Consider the following 22,603-nt stretch of genomic DNA (forward strand, 5'->3'; position numbering starts at 1 on the left):
TTTTAGCATTCATTCTCAATCTTGAATTCACCTGTTTTGGAGCTACCGTTGTACTGACAATATGTTGAAAGCAATGTATAATTCAGAGACCTCTAAAACACTGTGAATTACTACAGCAAATTAATACACTTATACAAAAAGGCAGAATCTCCCTGCATGTACATATAAAACCAGACATTTTAAACCACCAAAAGCTTGGTCACTAACTCTCAAAAACTTCCACAGGTGTGTACATGTGTTCTTGTGTGCATTTATAAGAAACAAGTATTACATTGTTAAACTAATTAGAATCCAAATGAGAAAGTATATTTATCTATCACCATTAACAAGGAGAAATAATGATGCTTTAGTTTAATTTTATTTACTCATGAGAGTTAAAGAAATCTGATTTAAAAGACATTTTCTTTTTCGCATTGTGAGTAGAGCTAGCCAAATCAAATATTTATAATGAATGAAATGACAGAAAAATTGCAGTAGATCAAGACTTGAGATAGGCATTTTTTTTTGCTAACAGTATTGCTGACTACCACATCCCGTCATTAAGTTCATAAAAATTAGCCCTTGATTCTTTGGTTTAAGTTTGCATTCAGCAATGATATCATGTGAATGTATTCATAGTTACTACTGGGTGCACAGTTTTCATCATTTAATGGATGCACCAAAACAATGATGAAGAGCAGTTTCTCATTCCAGAAAACTTATAAATTACAACTCCACATTTTGCTTTCATACAACAACAAGTCACATTACAAAATCCTTCTCATATTTTTGTTTACTGAAATTCCAAATAATGAAAGTCCCAAAAAGTGTTAGAAGTTTAATATATATATATTTAAACATTTTTATTCTGAAATAAATAAATGTAAAAAGTTTGTAATTTCTATAGAGAAATTAATGACATACTGTTGGAAAAAAAAAAAATAGAGATTAAGACAAAGTAGAAAGTGATGGCTTTCCTCTACACATACATACTCTTTGTTGTAAAATTGTCACTTGACAGTAATTAACTTCAGTCATGCTTTAAAGAAAAAAGTTGTAATCTACTTTTTAGGAAGCAATGTCATTGTAAATTGCCATCATTAACTCAAACCACAGCTAGAAACCTACCTTTCTATAAACCGTATAGCTTCTGTTGTCAGCCTCTGAGTAAGATTCTCATAGGATAATGGCTGCTGGATTATCTGATGATCCCTCATTAAAAAGCAGTTCAGGTGTCGGAAATGATAAAAGAAAAAAATCAAAACCGCAAGTAAAATACAGGTTATTAACAGACAGATGCCCAGTGCTTGGAAAGGTACTTTGAAGAAGCCAATATAATGCACTACTGCCAATGAGACCATGGTGACTCCAAGGATTTGGATTAGGATGACAAGGTACCTCTGAACCCCTTTTAAAAACACACTGCCTTGGCCAGGCTTGCAGTCTCTAAGGTTGGTCACAGTAAGCCCATAAAAGTAATCAAATCCATGACTGAGAGGGTGGTGACAGAAGTCATTATTGCTTTCACAGTTCATCCCAAGATGCCACTTTCCTACAAAGAGAGGAGAACAGTAAGTACTTTTGTAGTTAAATAATCAAACTTACATTGTGAGCTATTCCAAGTATGAAACTGTCACTACCTGATACTGCCCCAGCATTTATTGTGTGGATCCCTATTTTCTATATAACTCTCTTTACACATTCATCAAATAATTTGTTTCATATCTGTTCCTCTTTTTAGCTGGAATTAGTTTGGTGCCGCTCTTCATGGAGACCATTAAATTCTGAGTGGGCCAGCAGGTCACTGAAGAGCAAAAGAGCTCTAACACATATTCAGCTTTGAAAATGAAGCCTTTGTGCATGTGTAGTTAAGTAATAGAATAAAAATAACACTGTTTTGTAGTGGCTGCTGCTTTCTGAGGAAGAAAGAATGCAGAGTTATGAAATACCTTAGCTGGCAAATCACTCATATTTGACTACTTAAAGAAAATAGAAAAAGACAGTAGCAGGAAATAAAAACAATAATGAAATTACTAAACCATTTATTATTTAAATAATTATCAATTCTCTGAAATTGCATTATCCCTCACTATATATATGTATTTATATATGTATACTTTATATGGATATATGAAAAGTAACTTATAATTAGCAAACTGCTACAAAATACTACATCTCACATCAGTTTGTTTGAGTAGGAGATTATTCTAATTGCAGTAATGTTGGACACAGACACAAAGAAATAGTGGAAATAGTGAATTTGATTTGCATTATAGTGATATAACCTATTTTTGTGCTGATTAAATAAGTATTTAGATAATTTTTTTCTATGACTCAAGGATAACCCATTATCATATTCTTTTGCATTGCTTAGCACAATGGATCCAACTGTTTGGTAGCTTTTATTTAAATTCTAATGCAAAATGAACTTAATTAAGCCTCTAACCATAAATTAACATTAGAGCAATGCTCTATGGTATCACCAACAAAATGTTGAATATTTGACAAAACTTTCAGCATCAGCTTTGATAAATCACAATTTATATTGCTGGGCCAAACCTAGTTCAAAGAAATTTGAAATATTTTGCTGTAAACATTTCTGGGTACGCTTAGTAGAAAATACATGAAAGGAATAAAGCATAAATAGAAATCTCCCCTTTCTCTTACCACCTCAGCAAAAGCCATTACATATCTGCAAGAAAGCATCCTGATTGCAGGCAGAGCATCTCCCACCTTTGGCAGTAATGAATGAGGGGAATACAGTATGAAAGAGCACAAAGACAAGGATCAGTTCTGATATTTTGAAACAGTACATAGCAAGCAGGTTTAGCATCATTACTTCTCCTTCATAAACAGATAAACTATGGTATGAAATTGGAATGACATTTGTTGACGTTCAAGCATCAGCAGAAGTGAAGGAAAATACCATAGTAATCTTTAGTCTAATTGAATGTTCTAAATCTCCCACATACCTAGAAGGTCTTTGATTAGAAATACTTCTGTGTATTAGAGAAGCACTTAGAAATGCATTTTCAGGTATGATCAACATGGCAGTGAAATGGAAGCCTTCTATAGTTTTCTCGCATCACATCAAGATTTTTACCACTTTTTATCATGATAGGCTCCTTAAGCTAAGCAGATGTACTGATGCACTGCTTTCCATGGACAGAATGGCTGTAGTGTCTCCTTTCACTTGACCCAGCAAACATTGTGACCAAAATCAGAAAAGTTTTACTGAATTTTCAGACCGTAGAAATGGTACAATAAAGGATTATTGAAGACCACATGTCTAAATTTCATTGCCAGTGACTAAAGGCACAGATTTTTGAAAATAAATGTTTCAATTTTTTCCCTCTGAGAAATAATTTTAAAGCCCAATATGTAGCAAATTCACCATCAAACTATCCTCATAAAGTCAGATAACTTAAATAAATATTTATTATCATGAATATACAAAAAATCTTAAATTTTAAAATTTTTAATTTCCTGCTTTTAGTTGTTAAACTGAAAGCACCTATAAACAGATTAAAAAAAATATAAGAAATTCAAATATATTGGTATATATTTTCAAGGTGTTTAGCCTTGAGAAGAGAAGACTGAGAGGGGACCTGATCCAGGTCTATAAATATCTAAGGTGTGGGGGGCAAAGTGGCGAGGCCAGACTGTTTTCAGCAGTGTGCGGAGACAGGACAAGGGGAAATGGCCAGAAGCTGGAGCATAGGAAGTTCTGCACAAATGTGCGCAAGAACTTCTTTACGGTGAGGGTGACGGAGCACTGGAACAGGCTGCCCAGGGAGGTTGTGGAGTCTCCTTCTCTGGAGATATTCAAGACCCGCCTGGACGCCTACCTGTGCGACCTGATGTAGGGATCCTGCTTTGGCAGGGGGGTTGGACTCGATGATCTCTGGAGGTCCCTTCCAACCCCTACGATTCTGTGATTCTGTGATTCTGTGATTCTGTGATTATGATAAATAAATACAGTTGTTTAAACTGTGGCAATAAAACTAGACATTGCAAGCCAGAAGAGAAAAATCTTCCAATAAAACATTAAGGACAGTATAAAACTTACCAACAGTTTTCTAGCAAGCTCAACAAATTCTACAACCAAGATGAACTTGGGCTTTAGAAAATATTTGTTTGAAGCAACTGAAACCATACATAGCAGAGAGCAAGCTACTGAGGCAAAGGAACCGCATAGTTTCTAATTATATCAGCAACTGTTAGTGAAAGACAAAATTGCCATTTTTAAATGGCTGATGAAACAGAATGTTTTGATAGGGCTTGCACTACTCTCAAAAAGTGAGAGATGGTTAGGTACCTATTTTTTTTATTTTTTTATTTTTTCCTTCTTTAGCTTATCTATTATTCCTTGTGACAATGTTTTCTGCAAAAGTAAAGCTTCATAGTTTGGACCAGCCAAGCATCATACAAATTTCAGCAGATTCTACCAAGCTTCTGAGTGAAATTTATGCTGTTAATTCTTCATGATGAGTTCCTTGGTAGTTTGAAATCTATTTTTTTTCATTATCCTTCTACCACAACTAAAATTTTTGCAGAGCAAAAGCAATGCAATGAAAGACAAGTGGATGTCAGATGGAAGTCCAATACAGCTAAAACATTTCATTTTGAACTCAGATTTCAGAACTTGGAATGCTGGGTAGGCTGTAACAATAGTTTTCCTTTACTTTTCCCTCAGACAGCTGAAACGAAAGCAATCTGAAGGTTGAATTATATATGCTGATGTATTTCCTTTGTATCATTTTCTGATCCACAGATAAAAGGTAAGATACAAAATGCAGAGCAAGAAGCAAAAAAATATATATATTTTATATGCTCAAAGAAACATATTTATACGAAATACATAGTAATGATGATAATATGACATATTTGTGCATATGTTATCAATACTGTAACATTTTCACAGAATCATAGAATCACAAGGTTGGAAAGGACCTACAGGATCATCTAGCCCAACCATGCTCCTAGCACCATTACTACCCACTAAGCTACTAAACCACATAACGTAGCTCCTAATCAGAAGTCTTTTGAATACTGCCAGGGACAGTGACTCCATCACCTCCCTGAGCAGGCCATTCCAGTGCCTGACCACTCTTTGAGAGAAGAAGTTTTTCCTTACGTCTAATCTAAATCTCCCCTGGTGCAACTTGTGGCCATTTCCTCGGGTCCTATTTGTTGCATGGGAGAAGAGGACAAAACCCTCCTAATCACAACTTCCCTTCAGGAAGTTATAGAGTGCTATGAGATCTCCGCTGAACTTCCTCTTCTCCAAAAATAGTTATAAACTCTTCTGTTAAAAACTGTTTCATTAATTCTACTGCATAGACTCCAGACAGTCTTTTATTTCTCACTAATGTGATAACGTGTTCAAATATTGCAATATATCATTCTGGACTAAAAGTACAAATTTTTAACTTTGGAGATAATCTACATAACTGCATTGTAAATTTCTTAGAATGCTAGACAATACACTCGTATGGGAACTGCTGAATCACTGCCTGAACCTCTGATTAATCACCTGAAGTGAGCAATGAGTCAGCCTGTGCAATACACCTGTGCTGCTGGAAGGGGTGGAGCTTGGCTCCACCTCTCCTAGACCCATTTAAGAGCTGACTACCAGGGGGGAAGGATCACTTTCTAGAGGTCCCTCCTTTGGAGTTTTACAGTAAGTCCAGGGCAAGTGTAAGCACTCTATCTATTCTCTTTTTGGTATAATAAGTTGCTTAGCCAAACTTGCTTGTTTATTTCATAATTATAACATCTGTATGTTCATTGATTATACAGTAGTGAATAATAGTTATAAGAGAAAGCTGATATTTAGTAAAGTGTAATTGAGTAGAGCTGTAGGAAAAACAGTATCAGTGTATTTATAGCAGTAGCTAAAACAATACTGATCTACCTGAAGTGGATTTTTTTTAGATTATGAGTAGCTATTTCCCACAAAATATCAACATTTCTTGCTACTATCTACAATGCTTAACTGGTGAAATATTAGAGATTCAATGTATCTACATTTTTTGAGAAAAACATGGTTTTATTGCAGATCTTCTGAATTAGTTTCCACCTGCTGTTTCTGTAGTATGTCACCTTCTTTGTGCCACAGGGGAAAAGAAATGAGGTAAAAAAAAAAAAAAAGCGTATGCATAAAGAAGATTTACAGCTAAAATATATTCAAGGATGTATCAAGCAAGAGGAAGCACATATTCAGAACACACGCACACACACAAAAAAAAGAGATAGGAGAATGCGTTTAGGGAGAAAATGTCCTTAGAGAGTAAAGGGGAAAGAAACTTGGTGGGGAAAAAAAAAAAAAGGTTGGTACAGGTCTGAGGAACAGAAAAGCTTCAAACTATACTTATGCTAATCTGTCCCAAGAGCAGAATTTGGCCATTAATTGTTTGGGAATTGCTGAGTCAGACTGAGATTCCCTGGCCTAGAACAGTATGATGTGATAAGAATACCAGCAGAGATAGAAAATAGTCAGTGTCTGTCTATCTAGTTTTCAAATCTACATAATTTTTCTTTCTGTCATTTACATATACTTATTCTTAATTTTAACACTCTTCACTTTTTTTTTTTTTTGTAAGCCTTCATTATACACTAAGGGTATGGTAATATTACATCTTATGGTTTCATAGCTATCATTCAGGCTGCTTGGAAGAATTGTTCATTAAGCTTCGTGGAGATAACTTCTGGAAATCTAAGTGGCAAGCTGTCATGTTGCAGTGAAAATAGTTAAAAAAAGAACACTAACTAGGTCAACTCCAAAAAAAAAATGTTTTGCATTACAGTGCTTGTCACAAACATAAAAATGATTTTTTTGCAGTATTCTTTAAATGCATATGGAGTTAACTCCAAGATGAACATGACAAATTAATGGATTTTTCCACCATGGGTCAAATATACCTGCACTACGTATATTTATGTTAGGATTTCTTGTTGTTCTGTTTTTGGTCTGGCAGAACATGAAGGTATTTTATATTTTCTAAGACTGAAGTACAGATAAAGGGGACTTTTCAAGTTAGGAACATCAGTACTGAATGATCTATGTAATACAGACATACAACAAAGTTGTATGAATTGCTAGCCTTGCTAAAGTCAGACTTTTAAACAAGAAATAATTCCCAAATTACAAGCTTCTGTTACATTTTAAAATGAAATTGGATGTATTCATCTTCCAAAAGAATGTAGTAACACTTCTGCATGTTGTTCTCCAAACAACCACTTCCTTGAAATTCTAGTGAAGAAAAGTACAGTGTGTAGCATTAGTACTATTTCATAGAAATAAGCTAAACTGTAATCAATGTAGAAAAAAATCAATGGCAAAACTAGAAAAAAATAAAACATCCCACATTATTTAATTTCAATTCTGCTTAATGGGAATTTAGTGAGATTCCTTGTACCCATCAATACATATTTATTCATCACTGGATATTATGCTTCATTCAGTTGTTTGAACATTCTGTGAAATACAAGAGAAACATTGTTTTTTCACTAAATATCTGCCATATCTTGAGATTTCCTATAAATGAGTAAGAAGAAAATTCATTCAGCCAGGTAGAGCACTATTTTATGGGTATCCAAAGACTGGTGAAATGAAATGGAACACACCTCTGTGATGACTTGTACTCTGTACTCAGACATCATCTCTACTTATACTGAAATATAGCTTATTTATACCGAAAACTTTTCAAGACTGATTGATTTTCAGTTTATTCACCATGTGAGTTTTGTATCTTGCAAATGAAACTGCAATTGCACAGGAGAATTAGACGTACTTACATGATTTGTGTTTCACATATGCATGGGAATGTGCTCAGCTTTGTGTTGGGGAAAAAATCATTATTATGCTGTGGAGGGCCTTAATACAGATCCCTAATATTCTCCATAGAAAACTAAGGTTCTTTTATTCAAAAGAATGAAAAAAATGCTACATATTTATGCAGTCTTACCTATTAGAGCTGTTGCATAACCTCTTTGCTTCAGGAGTTTGGAAAATGTTATTTCTTCAGAAGGAAGTCCACCAGAAGAAGCAGAAAATAAGAAGACACCAACTCGTGAAAAAGCAGCCATTCCTGAATACATTAAGAATGAATGAGACTTAGATAACACAGTGAAACAGTTTTCATTCATTATTTCTGAACTCACATTTATTTTCTTCAAGTAGTATCATATAAATGACATACTACCAGCAGTCATTATAACAGTGGCAGATACTGTCATCTGTTGTCATCTGTTGAGCTGATTTTTTTTCCATTTTTTCCAGGAAAATGGTAAGTGGAGAAAATGGAAATTCTGTTGCTGTGAATGTGGGGTCAGGCGTCACACAAAGAGCTGCAAGACCTGTAAGTATTCTAAGATATAACATAGCTTGAAGAATTTGAGCTTGCATAATTTATTATTCGTGGACATGGGGAAGGAAAGGAGTTGAGGACACTTCCCAAGTTCTTCTCCCAAAACTTCCACTTTCCTCATACATAGTTTTCTTCATGACTTTAAGGTAATTTGAAAGAAGGCAGTAGATGCAGGGCAGTTCTTCAGGTACGTACATAAATATCATGAGGTAAAAAAAGAGCAAGAGAGCCTGACTTTAGAAACAGTGTCTAGGGCACTCAGCTTTAGTGGGAGAAAATCAGTGCTCCAATAGCCTGAATACACAACTGACTTCCAGCCTGAGAGTATCAAAGCAACGTCAGTCGTCAGCTAGTAAGCCAATATCTAAACAAGGCACAGTAATTTCTATGCACTGAGAGTCTGAAAACACTAACTTGAGCTTATAAACTACTCTCGGGATGATGAACTAGAGAGTTCAGGTTCATTAAAATTAGATCACTAGGATTCCAGATGAGAGTTGGCTCAGAGTACAGACAGACAGAACACAGGATATCTATGCAAATCTGTGCAGATGTATCTTCAGGAAGTTTGAATTATGCAACTTGGATGATTGCAGTGCCAAAATTACATGACTGATCTAGACAACCAGAATCTTCCCTCAGGTATCCATTGTGGTTAGAAGAGAAAAAGGCTTGTTAGACCAGTTTATTAAAGAGATCTCTCTTTCAAATGCTGACTTCAGATTTTCACTTTGCACAGCAACATCAATTTTGGTGATTGATGGTTTAGGCAGTTTTAGTTGTCTATACATATCCATATTTCATTTCAAGGTGTACTTTGACCTCTCTTAACTGAAATCCATATAATTCCTTTAAGTTTTTAGAAACAAATTATAAAACTATGATTTTTTCATCAGTATCTTTCTGAGTTTGTGTCCAATCAAATACTAAACTTTGAAATATTTTTCTGCATCTCTAGGAGTTTTATATTACTTTTTTTTTTTCAAAACTGTGATTCTAGCTTTTTCTGTAACCATTTTCTACTAATTCTTCACTGATATTTCAGAGTAGTCTATATTTAACAATTTCATAATTTAGTTAAGGCAGAGTTCAATTTTTGCATGCACATGGAAGTTATTAGGTGTAACCAAGAACAGACCATTTAAGAACAAAAATCAGTTCAAATGCTAATTTTTCTGAAGAACAAGGTCTATAATGGAAACTGACCTCTGGCTTTACCTACAGTAAATATTAATAGCAATATAACTGTAATAGGTATATAAAATTTTCCTTTGCTGCTGAATGTAATGGAAATTTAGTAAGTTATGTTAGCTGGCACTTTTGCAGAAGCTTGTTACATGATTTGAATGAACATGAATGTATCAAGTAGGCTCCAGAGTCTTGCTTTGCTTTCATTCCCAGAAGCAAGGACAGGATGTTTTATCACTAATGAACAAGTGATCTGATTAATGTATAATGATTCCTGCTAAAAATTATGTTGAGAGAATATTAAAATTGCATGCCTAAGCACAGAGGAGATCAGTCTCAGCACACTAAAATAAACAGGTTTTACACTGTCTCAGATTGGCTTTAGATTTGAAAAAGGAAAAGTTATATGCATTCATAGAATACTTAATACTGTGTATGGCAAGTTATGAAACAAAAGATATGAAAGAAAAGATATGAAACAACTGAAGGGTCGAACAGCTCACAGTTTTGGACAGTAGAGGAAGTTGAGGAAGTTTGTCTGCTCCTGCCATTAAACAACCATAGTTCAATCTTTTCTCAGTGATTTTAAAAATATTCAACTTGATAAAAAGCTTTATTTTGTGTGAACTTTTTGGCAGTGAGAAAATCTATCATGTACAGAAGGTTTCAAATGTTGCCCAACTCTCCATAGCTTGATTAGACACTGAAATGAGTACCTAACCTGGTAAACACATGAGAAAAAGGCAGAGCAAAAATGCAGTTTACTGAAAATAAAATAGGATATATATAAATGAAATATTTGAATTTTACCTGATCTGATAGGGTATCTCCCTGTCAGGAAAGCTGCCCTGCTTGGAGTACACAGTGGTGATGCTGCTAAATGCTGAGTAAGTGTCACTCCTTCTTTTGCTAGCCTGTCAATATTAGGTGTTCTTAAAAAATAAAAAAAAAATAAAAAAAAAATAAAAAAGAAAAAAGGATAATTAAAAAATAGAAAAGAATATACAGATAGGATTATTTAAAAATGGGCATGGTGAGATTAAGATTTTTGTATTAGACTCCATATTATTAAATGTTCACAGTTTATGACGCTAACATTAGCTACAGGAGCACATCCAAGCTTCCATATCTGCTTGAGAACCTTGTCATCATACAGACAAAAGTTGGCTGCTGCAGGAGTAAATCCTGTGCCTTTAGTTCTACAGAGAGAATACTAGAAATGAAAACTGTCCAAGAGCCTCTGTGTGTTCTGGTATATCACTAAGCTACAAGATTAATGACTATAACCTCAAGAAACAGTAGTCCTTCCACATAGAAGTTCAAATTTAGTCAGAAATATTAATTTTCCAATAGATTTTTTGCTGTCTGCAACATCATATATGATGACATCTTTAATAACAAGAAATTTTCTCATACTCCAGAGATGAAATTCTGAACTGTCACTACACAGAGTATACTTACTTGAGCTGTTCTGGTTCTCAGGAATGAGAAATATGACAGGAATGGCCCAGCAGGCACTAAGGTACAGCAGGAGGGCAGGAGGTGCTCCAGGATGGAGCAGCAGCTCCCTGCAGACCAGAAGAGGGGCAGTGGTGGGGCAGGAGGACGGGGGGAGCTGCTGCCCATGGGGACTGTGAGGGGCAGTGCCTGAAGATTGGGCTCCTTAGTACAGAGCCGTGCTGGGAGAGCTGCAACCCGTGGGAGGCCCATATAGGATCAGTTTGGGAAGGATAGCATTTTCTAATCTGTTAGTAGTTGGAAAAAAAATAGATTAATTTATTTTGCACTGAGTCTGTTTTGCCTATGATGGTATTTGGTGAATGATCTCCCTCTCATTATCTCAGTCCATGAGCAGTGCAGTGGAGAGTAGCCCATCACAGTTGGTTGCTCAATTCTCTATATGTTTCAAATTTTTGTCTGGATAAATACATCAGCTAACAATGTAATGAATATAAGGTTGAATATTCTATTCTACAGGAAGGTTATTACTTTTTCAACATATAAAGAACATAATACAATCTGATTTTTGTTGTTGTTTTCATTTGTTTTTAATTGATAAAGCCACAGAAAAGGCTAAACATAAAGCTATGACTCCCCCAAACATATAATTATACCTTAAAGTTCTGTTCCCATAACATCCCAGGTCTCCAATACCAAGATCATCAGCTATCAGTAAAACAACATTGGGATTTGAAACGCCGTAGGTATTGACACTATTTATGGCACACTGGAAAATCATTAAAAATAAAAGGAGTCCCATCTTCTTCCTGGTGTATAAGAACAAGAGAAAAAGGTATGAGAAATTAATTTTTTAAGTCTTTATTCTAATATTATTGCTTCAGATTCTGTAGTAGAAGATAAAAGTTGGATTGTCAATTTTTGTTTTGCTTCTTAAGAGATTTTTTTCATTGTTTTCTCTCCAATATTTTTTAAAAATTAAAAATGTATCTTTTGTTAAACAACTAGTCATTCATTCCAAGTGTTTACTGAGGTTTTAAAATAAAAACAAACAAATAAGCAGGTAGAACCTCTATGATAGTACTTTTGTATATGTAGATGTACTACAGAGAAATAAACCATTACATTAAATGGCAGTATTATTTTCTTGAAGATAAATGTGATTTTAGGAACATTGAAAATGAAATAATTTAGAATCAAAATTTCAAATGTACATTTCAGTAGCAGAATTGCTTTTCTGCAGTGAGTGAATAATTCTTCAGCAAAGGAAAAGTCTATTTGCAGACAGGATAAAATAACATGGCAAGGAGATAAAAATATGCACTGCAAAATTGAGAGGCATATTTAAGAAAAAATCACAAAAATCATGGCCTACAACAAAATGGTAAACATTTTTTTTTTTTTACATATAATAATGCTCTATAAAAATAGCTCATGCTTTATCTAACTTCAAACAGGAAGAGTAATGTAATATACACATTGCTACATTGAATGCTATAAATACTATTTTACCTACATAGGGATTTGCAAATCTCTGTTTAAACTGACCACGCTCTGGCTGAATTTGAGCAACACTAGCTTTGATGGACAGTGCCAAGTACATTCAGCAGAAGAGAACACAGACTTTCTCTCTTCTACCTCTAGTGATACTTCCATCTTTTCTGGATTCTGGCAACATTTTTTCAAACACAGATAAGGTATGAGTCCCACCTACACACTTGCTTATGCTGGGACAAAAAGGAAAATGGGAGACACCTGGCAGGTTCTACTGAGGTAGAAATTTTGAAAGCAAAAGAGTAGGGAGAAGAAGCAGGAACAAAAACTTCCAGAGAGAATGTGGACAGAAGGTCAAGAAAGAAAAGGTTGTAAATCCGTGAGTTATGGTAGGTAGAAACAACTGGAGAGAAGATAAAGAAGTCAGATCTGCAAAAAAGAGCTTGTACAAAGGGACTAAATACCAAGAGAGAGCAATTCATAAATCACTGAGGTGTGGTGGGCAAAAGCATCCATAAGCACACAGTAGTCACAACTGGTAGAACTTGTTCTGACTTGAATAAAAATCAAGGAAGGAAATTAGAGACCTAGCTGAAATAAGAGTTGTGGGTTGAAGTGAGGAGAACTAGTAGCACATTTAAGAAACAGGAAGAGACAGTATGATGGTGAACAGGCAGATGAAAGGGTGAGAGAACTGGGACTATGTGGGATAAAAGAGCTGGGGAGCTATGATTAGGGAAGATGAAGGGAAATGGTTGGAAAGAAGAGCCTCCACAGATAAGACTTGACTGGTTACAAGTGGTGTGTCCCAGGGGTCTGAACTAGGGCCTGACCTGTTTAATATCTTTACTGATGACCTGGACAAGGGGATTGAATGCACCCTCAGTAACTTCGCAGATGACAGTAAGGTGGAAGGACGTGTTGATCTGCCTGGAAGTAGAATGACCCTACAGAGGGGTCTGGACAGACTGGATAGCTGGGCTAAAGCCAGTGGGATGAAGTTCAATAAGACCAACCACCAAGTCCTGTGCTTTGGCCACAACAATCCCAGGCAATGCTACAGGCTTGGGGCAGAGTGGCTGGAAGACTGTGCAGGGGAAAAGGACTTGAGGGCATTGGTCAACGCTCAGCTAAACATGAGCGAGCAGTATGCCCAGGTGGCCAAGAAGGCCAATGGCATTCTAGCTTGTGTCAGAAATAATGTTGTCAGCAGAAGAGGGGAGTACAGGACCCTCTGTACTCAGCACTGGTGAGGACACATTAATGCAATTTTGAATTCCTGCTTCACTTTCCCTACGGTATAATAGGACTGATAATACTTCCTCTCTTCCTTAAGTGAATGCTAAATTGGGAAGATTTAAGAAGGTACTTAATTTCCTATAATGAAAGTCATATAAGGGTATAGGATTTCATATGTGCTGTTTCAATCTATAACAACTTAATTACTGCATGTGAAATTACATGCGTATGTAGACAGATGCACCCATATACACACCTATGCAACTTTTTCAACACATCTGCACATCACATTTTTGGGTTTCAAATACATATTTAAAATATATCTTAAAAAGATTTTTAAAAAGATTAATGTTCAGCAACATTCTTTCTGCCAGACAAATACAAATACACATTAGAAATTTAGTTCTGAATGTGGTCTGGTCAGCAGTCAAATAAAGGAGTACCACAGGTACTCATCCTATCTGTCATAGGCCTACCATCCTGAGAGATTTAAAAAAAAAAAAAAAAAGTAAATCATGATTAACTGTTAATAATAATAAGAGTATAATTAGTACTAATAATATCATGTAATTTCCCAGAAAGGTGATCTAAAGTGCTAAAAGAAATCTTTCAGATTCTGCAATTGCACATTATTAAGAGGTATATGCATATATGAAGAATGCACCTCTTCTCAGTCTTTGCAGTTAGAAGAATTTTAGGTCAGTGTTTTATGTCAGCATGTGTTTTGTGTTTAGCTTAAAGATATAGTAGAATACCATTAGATTTTGATGAAAAGGAAGGGTAAGAGAGATGAGAAAGTTTCCTCTCTGAAATTTACAGCAGCTCACTTCAGAAAATATTACATAATAATGATGAAATATGCAAAAATGTTGACATATGCAAGTATTAACATCTACTTTTTATATGTCCATTAGAATAATATCTTTACAGTGCTACATTAAACAATGTAATATGACACTTCCTTACATATTTGAAGGCTTAGCTTAAACTCATCCATGATATCTAGCTTAATTAATATTTTTGAAAGCTGCTGAGTCAGGTTTTTGTTACATACAGGAGCTAGATAATGTTTGAAGTGGATGTTTCAAGAGTGCCAAATGGAAAAGAGGAAGAAATTGTATAACAAAAACTGTCCCTTCTGAGTTACTCAATGGCATCCTCTGGAATATGTCAAGATCAAAGCTTTGGATTGCATAACATAATATTATTGCTTTTCCCACTAAAATAACTTTTCTAGTCGAAGTGGTTTACTATAGAGATTGCTGTGAAACAGCCAGTAATTTTTTTCTTTGCTACATAAGGCTTACAAGTAACATAAATAAAATGATCCAGTATGTTATGCTGTTTCCAAAAGGATGTTCCACTTAAAGAAAACAGAAATTGTATTTGCATAAACTTATTCTCAAAGTGTGAGATTATTATTTTTAAAACAGCTCTATTGTTATTTATGCCTTCATTATGACAGCACTCAAAGACTCTCAGTACAACTTACTGTGTCAGAGTCAACAACTGGAAAAAATGACTTCATTCACCCAATGTAATTTTACCCACAGAGGAACTAAAAGCTTCTATGGCTTTTATCAACTAAGCAGTCATGGTGCAAACCAATCCATCTGAATTTTATTCATCTTAAAGTTATGCATTTAGCCTGAGTTAATTATCTAGGCATCCTCTCTAATTAGTAGGAAGAGACAAATGTGTTAAGAGGATGATTCAACTTTTCTTAAGACTGATACGATGAAATGCTGAAAGTAATATTCATGATCTTTTCCCAGAGAAGAAAGAGAGCCTAAACACCTAATTCAGATAGTGTGTCTATAAAAGGAATAAAGATGCATGAAATGTATCCCAACTTGTTTATGGATTTTCTGTGTGTGCTCAGCATACAATAGGAGGAAAAAAATCAGTTTTTTGTAGTACACAACCAATGTACTTTTTCATTAGTGTGATGTGTTCTACCAATGGTACTAGAATAACAGCTTATTACTTTGTGCAATACCACTGATACCTGGGCACTGGGGACAATTCTTAATGAGTTTTAGCTGCAAAACTTTTCTTCAAGAGATGCACATAGCAATTTTTCCTTTCCAGATTGTATGACAATCTGATGAATATTCTGTCCTAAGTACCCTACTGTTTCATTGTTCTTAATTAAAAAAAAAAAAAAAAGTGTTTACATGCAACAGCAAAGAGTGTTTTATAGGAGTATTGGTAATTCAGTCTATGAATAAAATCAGCTATAGCCAACCCTGTATTTAGGTTACATTCACAAGTGTAATCAGACAAATAAACTTTATCTCTGACAGACTTTTGACAGAATAGAAATTGCATTCCCTGCTGCTACCTGAACCAGATGATATTTCAAGAGAGCTGTTGTCAGAGGCAACCAGCTGACTGATTGTGAGTGCAGTTTGATTGTGGTTCACAGCTTCTTCCCTAAGGGCTACAGAGACACTGGGAAACCAAAGCAGCAGGTGACCAGCCAGCCATTGCTAGAGCCTATTACTTTCTTTCAGGCTAGAACCTATTACCTTCCTGCAGAAAAATAAAGCACTTAAAGGTTCTGACATGGCAAGAAACAGTCTGTGACTGCCTGGGTACTGTCTAGAGACTCATATGAAAAGGTCATGCACCTTCCCAAAGGCCCAAATATCATGTCTCCCTGTCTCTCATCACACATGGCAGATACACTCATTCTGGTCACATGCTTGTCCTCACAAGTAGGAGAAAAGAGTAGCAGTGCACTTATCACCGAATCACAGAATGGCCAGGGTTGGATGGACCTCAAGGAGTCCAGCCCTCCTGCCACATGCAGGGCCACCAACCTCCACATTTAATGCTAGACCAGGCTGCCAGGGCCCATCCAATCTGGCCTTGAACACCTCCAGGGACAGGGCATTCACAACCTCTCTGGGCAGCCTGTTCCAGCACCTCACCACTCTCTGTAAAGAACCTCCCCCTGACATCAAACCTAAATCTTCCCTCCCTCAACTCTAAACCATTTCCCCCCTGTTATCTACCCTTTCAAAGAGTTGATTCCTCTCCTGTTTGTAGGCTCTCTTTAGGTACTGAAAGGCTGCAATGAGGTCATGCCGCAGCCTTCTTTTCTCCAAGCTGAACAAGCCCAGCTCCCTCAGCCTGTCTTTGTACCTATTATATGAGGTATATGCATATATGGGTCTTCTGCTGGTGAAAAGTATACTATAACCAATTCTCACATTTGTTTACTGTTCAATCTGTCCTACTGCAAAGACTGAGCACTGCTGTATTAGAATGTACATATACAAATTGGGAGGAAATTTCTGTGCCTGTGGGACCACATTGCAGGGGCTCACAAGACACAAAATAATAGTTTTTTTTTTTCCTTTCTCTTCCTTTGCACAAGTGAAATACATGAAGAAAAGGTAAGATGAGCAACCTGTTGAAGACTGAGTTTCTTAGCAGTTTCTAATAAAAAGGAAAACTTATTTTTCTGTTATTCAGTCATACAAGTATTTCAGGAATGATCTGCTTTTACTTCTGTGATACAACAAACATTCGGGGACTGATGTGTCATCCTTCTGCAGACAGACATGAACATATCTCTGGAAAACCCCTCTGAAATTTTTTGGATGGGATACTTAATAGTAAATAAAGTCATAATTTCAAAATGAAATACTTATCTTTTATTTTTATACCTAGAAAAATGATCTGCTTAGAATTTACAAGTGAAAAAAAAACAGTTATGTTTTTGTCTTGGGCAGAGAGATATTTTTGCTATGCTACTTTGAACAAAGCAAAAAGATTTTATCAAAGTCACAATTTTTTTTGTAAGACTTAATGCAAAATTAGAATAAATAGAACTATTCATAATTTTTATTCTGTCCTCGTATATGGCAGCAAAAAAGCTTCAGAAACATAATACATATATACACACAGTAAGATTATAAGCCATTTTCTTACTAGTTCTAATATAGAGGTACTTCACCAAAATTATTCATTTTAAACAATAAACAGTTATTAAAAAAAAAAAAAAAAAAAAAACCTGTTGTTGGAAATAAAAGAGATCACACAAAAAAAAAAAAAAAGAAAGAAAAGAATACTTTGTAATTAGAAAAAGGATTATGAGCTGCAAAGTTATTACACAGTTGCCTGATTACAAGCTATACAGATCAGAATCTTCGCATAAAAAATGTGCAAGCCAAGTGACAAACACATTAACAAAATAATACATATACATTAGCAAACTTTTTATCTGAATCTTAAAGCTTTAATCATGTACTAATTTCAGAAGACAAATGAATAGTTGACTCACATTCCTATGAAGAAAAACAAAACAAATCAAAACAACAACAAAAAAACAACCTTGTGAATACACTTAGCTTGGCAAAATATTTGAGAGACATTATTTAAATATAATAGGATTAGTCAACAGTTAGAATTAAGGTCTTAAAAAGGATATCTGAAACAGTAAATAATTATCCAACTAAAAATATCCACTTATAAGACAAGAAGAAGCTTAAATGGGTCCTGGATGTTTGACACAAAACAAAACATCTAGAAGAAACAGCACAAAAATACATGTAGTGCACTACAGAAATATATGAAAAAGAGAAAGTCATAAAGATCCCTATGAATAAACTTCTGTATTTTGCTTTCCCCTTTCCATTCCCTCTCTCCTTCTTTTATCTGGTTTTCCCTTTCTCTTTCATAGGGACTCTACACAACTTTTACATACTTCCTGTTAAAACGGCACACACATTAAAAAAGTCAAAATCCCAACACAACAGAATGAATGAAAATTATCATTAGCTCAAAACTATATTAGCTCATTTCATTTTCATCTTATTTTTTATGACATTTCAAGATCATAAAGAAATATAAAAAATATATCAAATGAGATTTGATTTTTTTTTTCAATTTCTTGTGGCACATCAGTATTAACTTTCCTTTAACATTTGAAGAGTTCCTCAGTAATAGCTCTAGGGGTCTCATTATCTTCTGGCCTGGACTGGAGCATGCTACAAGTATGTTTGAAATGAGTAACGTGTTTTTTAAATCATATCAGAATGTCTGCAAGTAATTTTTTCCTTCATTCAATGCCCTTAGGTATGACACATAGTTATGTTCTTAAAGTTAGATTCTGCTAATCAGTGGAAAAAGAACATATCATTTTTTTTCTGATGTGCATTTCTCAGAACTAATAATTTACTGATACTATAACAACTGCCATAATAGACAACATATTCAGTTGTCAGTTATAATAACTGATATAAATGGAAGATGTAACTCTTCTTACGTAGCTAAGAGTAACATCTGTAAATGAGTAATCCATGTCATCAGCTTCTAATTCAGAGCTGTGTTTGTCAGCAGTGCTGGATATAAACAGTACTTCCCCCTAAAAAAAAAAAAAAAGTAGCATTCTAGTTTATTGATTTGATTTCTAATTAAATACATTTTGTAATGGTAGGGATTCTAGAAGAAAACAAGTTTGCATACCAGTCTGTCTAGTTTAAAACAATGTCAGAGGAGAAACAATCTGTCTGAGCTCTATTTCCTATGATGTCTTTGTAATATGACTGTTCAATTGAATCTGATTTTTTAGCATGGCAGGGAAAAAAAAAAAAAAAAACAGAAAAAAAGGTGAAAAAAAAGAACAAAATGAACAGATTATCTTTACACCTTGGCCTTTTAATTTCAAACATTTGTCCAGGAAACAAAAAATCCAGGATCAGTGCAATTCTGAGCCTGAAGCAGTTAAAATCTGCATTTTCACAGCCTGGAGTGCTACAGTCATGATTCTTGTTAAGCATTTCTTGGCAACTCGTCTGAAATGTCCGGACTACCTTTAATCCTTCTCACTTTAAACTGATTTTCTTTCATTCCTCCTCATCCCCAAATTTTCTCTTATAAAATCAAGAAATCACCGTCCAAACTTTTCTACAATCCTAATCTTTCTCAACTATGTTCTTATTTCCTCTTTATGAACCCCATACTATTGTCATGTCAATACGGATTCAGACTGAATACCTCTTGGATGCAGTTGCTTGTTTCGTCCAGTTCTGCTTGCCCAGGTGCTGCTTTTTCCACTAATGCTTCATCACTACTCCTCCTGCTGCTGCTGTTCCTCCCTGCTTAACTTCTCTCCCCACCAAGAAAGGTTTCCACCAGGCAACAATATGCAGTGTTTCCCCCACTGGCTACTGTGGTTCTCCAGGTATTAGAACAACCTCAGCTGCTAGTTTGACAGAGACTGAACACCCAAATACAGGTTTGTGCTTCCTAAAATCCACGTGAAGAGCACCCTAAGGCAGAAAATGTGTTTGTGTGAAAATAAGGCGTATGGAATCCATATTATTAATGAGTCATTACAAAACTGCATAGCAATACATGTGGTCAGATTCATACATTCTTTTGAACGTTTTTTTTTTTTTTTTTTTTTTTTGTGTTAAATTGACTTCTATTTTCATCTTCCTTCCTTCTTGTCTTTGGGTGCTTGCCCAAATAGAGTTCTGTAGAAACCTGGCAGATAGAACCTATTTAGAAGCTATGACATCTTCTGTACCTGCTCTCTTCCTCTCTTATTCCTTGCCATCGTCTCTTAGTAGTTCCCCTTATGGATATTATTTCCTCAGTAACCATGTTTACACTCAGTTAACAGGTTGGATGTGTGTGAGAATACAAAGGAAGAGATTAGCTTTATTTAATATCACCTAAAAAGTCATAGTTAAGTCTCACACTTTTCCACCTTTGAGTCAGAGAGATTTGGTTAGATTACACTGCTTATAAACCAGGGTCATTTCAAAACTCTAGGCTTATTTTGAAACCTAGTCACCTCCAAAACTATTTAACAATTTATTTCCACTGGATCTTGAAAGAGTCTGTAATCAAAATTATATACACTTCTAACATTACTTTTTAAACAACCAGAGCTTAAGTGGTAAGAAAAAAAACTTACAGCTAGAAAATGTTCTACTACATAAGCACTCTACTTTATTTTTCATTTAAAATGCTTTCACAATTCAAGTAAAGCTTATGCTCTTTTTAGCCCACTGTAGGCAGGGAATGTTCTATTCCACAGCAGTACTTAAAAATAAAGTGTATTTTGTTGCAAAAAAGGTAGTATTAGTATGCCTTTTTTTTCTTTCTTATGTAAAATACATTAATCTAATAAGGAAAAGACATCATTGCACGTTATTACTTCCCATAATTACTAACTTCCAGTCATGAAGAATTTGCTTTGAGCTTTGAAAGAATATGAACACCAACAATGGATGAACTCAAAGTTTACAATGAAACTATATATAAAAAAAACATATCTGGGTATGAGAGGGGTATTTTACCTTGCAGCATGGAATTGTTTCTGTTTCTGCCTCTAGTTTTCAAACAAGATGACTGTGCCCCTATTATCAGTAAACAAGTGCAAAGTCCAGTCACATGAGCTGAAGCAGAAGGGTGGAGGGGAAAAGAGAAGAACAACACTGAAAAAAAACCCACAATGTGTTGTTATGCAACACCTACACTGCTTTTTGATAAGAAACTAATTCACTGGTAGGAACGATTTCAACATGTTTTCAAAATGCAAATACATACAAACCTTAGCAAGAACTCATCTTAGTTTGCCACTGAAGATCTTCCATCAGGCTTTTGAAATGCTACTGACATTGTCACATATTCTTGGAAAACTAGGGTAGTGCAAGAACTGCAGGTATATTTCTGCCTTCAGTACACATTGTAAACATTCCTGCAGAATACTTACATAGCAGTGTTTAAAAAACTGTATTAAAACACCTTGAGAAGCATTATTTCACATCATTTGTTTTTGGACTCTTCTATCTGAGGTATTATTTAGGTGCAATTAAGAAATTCTCTCTACATAAATACTGTACACCATAGCTAATCTTTTTTTGATTACTATCTGTTCTTTTAGAACAGACATGATCACAGAAAATGACTACTCCCAGGAAGTCCTAATACTAAAACCCAGTCATTAAGCTTTTAGTTTGTGTATTACACTCCTCCATCTACCCCAATCTATTTATTTTAATAACAAAACTTGATCAGGAAGATACATCTAAAGAAATGCAACAACTGCTGCCAGTGACACAACAGAATCTGTAACCCTTGCATTCTAAATACAGAACTTCATTTTCCTTTCAGGCAAAATCCTGAAGCTAAATGAATGACTGGGACAAATCAAACTGAAGCAATATTTCTGAATAGCTATCTATATGCAACATTTATGTTATATTTTTTTTTGCTTCAAGAAATCAGCACAGCTTGTTCAGAGCTTTTCTCCTGTGTTTTTCCCTGCACTCTAAAATAGTATTATAAAATAAGACCACTACAAGCATTTTAATTTTTCTCTACTTTATCTCAAATACAAATAATAAATGTTAGTTCTACATTACAACTTGGAAAAAAACTGTCCTGAAGTAGCTGAAAGCATTGGAAACTAAAAATATTAAGTCCAACCAATTTTTTAAAATCTTGATAACAAAATAAGTTCTCGGTTATTTTTTAATCTCAGTGATAAATCATAGTTTTGATAAATCATATTTTAGAAAGTACTGAAAAGTCCTACATGTAGACTGAGGAATCAGCACAAAAGATGGAAGATCAGATGCAACATCCACTGAAAAAAAAAACCACAACACAAAAATCGTAGTACTTTATCAAGCTTCTTAGTTATATGTATTGCAAATCATATAACAGATGTATAATACCTATTTACTTACAATAAATAATAAAGTTAATAAAGTAAATTACTATTAAGAAATATTAATAATTTTAAAACTTGTGGTGATGTAAAGAGAAGAAAATTTTAACAAAATGAGTGTATGTATGCCAAAATATAGACAAATTGAATGAAAAGACAACTTATCTGCTTTAAT

The 22,603-nt window shown here is 34.8% G+C and overlaps 1 protein-coding gene across 1 annotated transcript in view; it reads right to left on the bottom strand.

The window, feature by feature from the left end:
* The window catches only part of STS (steroid sulfatase), a 96,268-nt gene extending 74,997 nt beyond the window's left edge, over window positions 1-21,271 (bottom strand). Inside the window, exons 1-6 of the mRNA XM_090126007.1 lie at window positions 21,053-21,271; window positions 19,740-20,014; window positions 11,654-11,806; window positions 10,350-10,471; window positions 7,950-8,072; window positions 1,108-1,531 (exon numbers count right to left, since the gene is read on the bottom strand). Coding sequence (XP_089982133.1) covers window positions 1,108-1,531; window positions 7,950-8,072; window positions 10,350-10,471; window positions 11,654-11,799 — 815 coding nt within the window. The 5' untranslated portion in view covers window positions 11,800-11,806; window positions 19,740-20,014; window positions 21,053-21,271. The remainder of the gene's footprint in view (window positions 1-1,107; window positions 1,532-7,949; window positions 8,073-10,349; window positions 10,472-11,653; window positions 11,807-19,739; window positions 20,015-21,052) is intronic.
* Between the last annotated feature and the right edge of the window lie 1,332 nt (window positions 21,272-22,603).

This window comes from Phasianus colchicus, chromosome 1 (assembly GCF_987193195.1).
Source record: "Phasianus colchicus chromosome 1, bPhaCol1.hap1.1, whole genome shotgun sequence".
NCBI lineage: Eukaryota > Metazoa > Chordata > Aves > Galliformes > Phasianidae > Phasianus > Phasianus colchicus.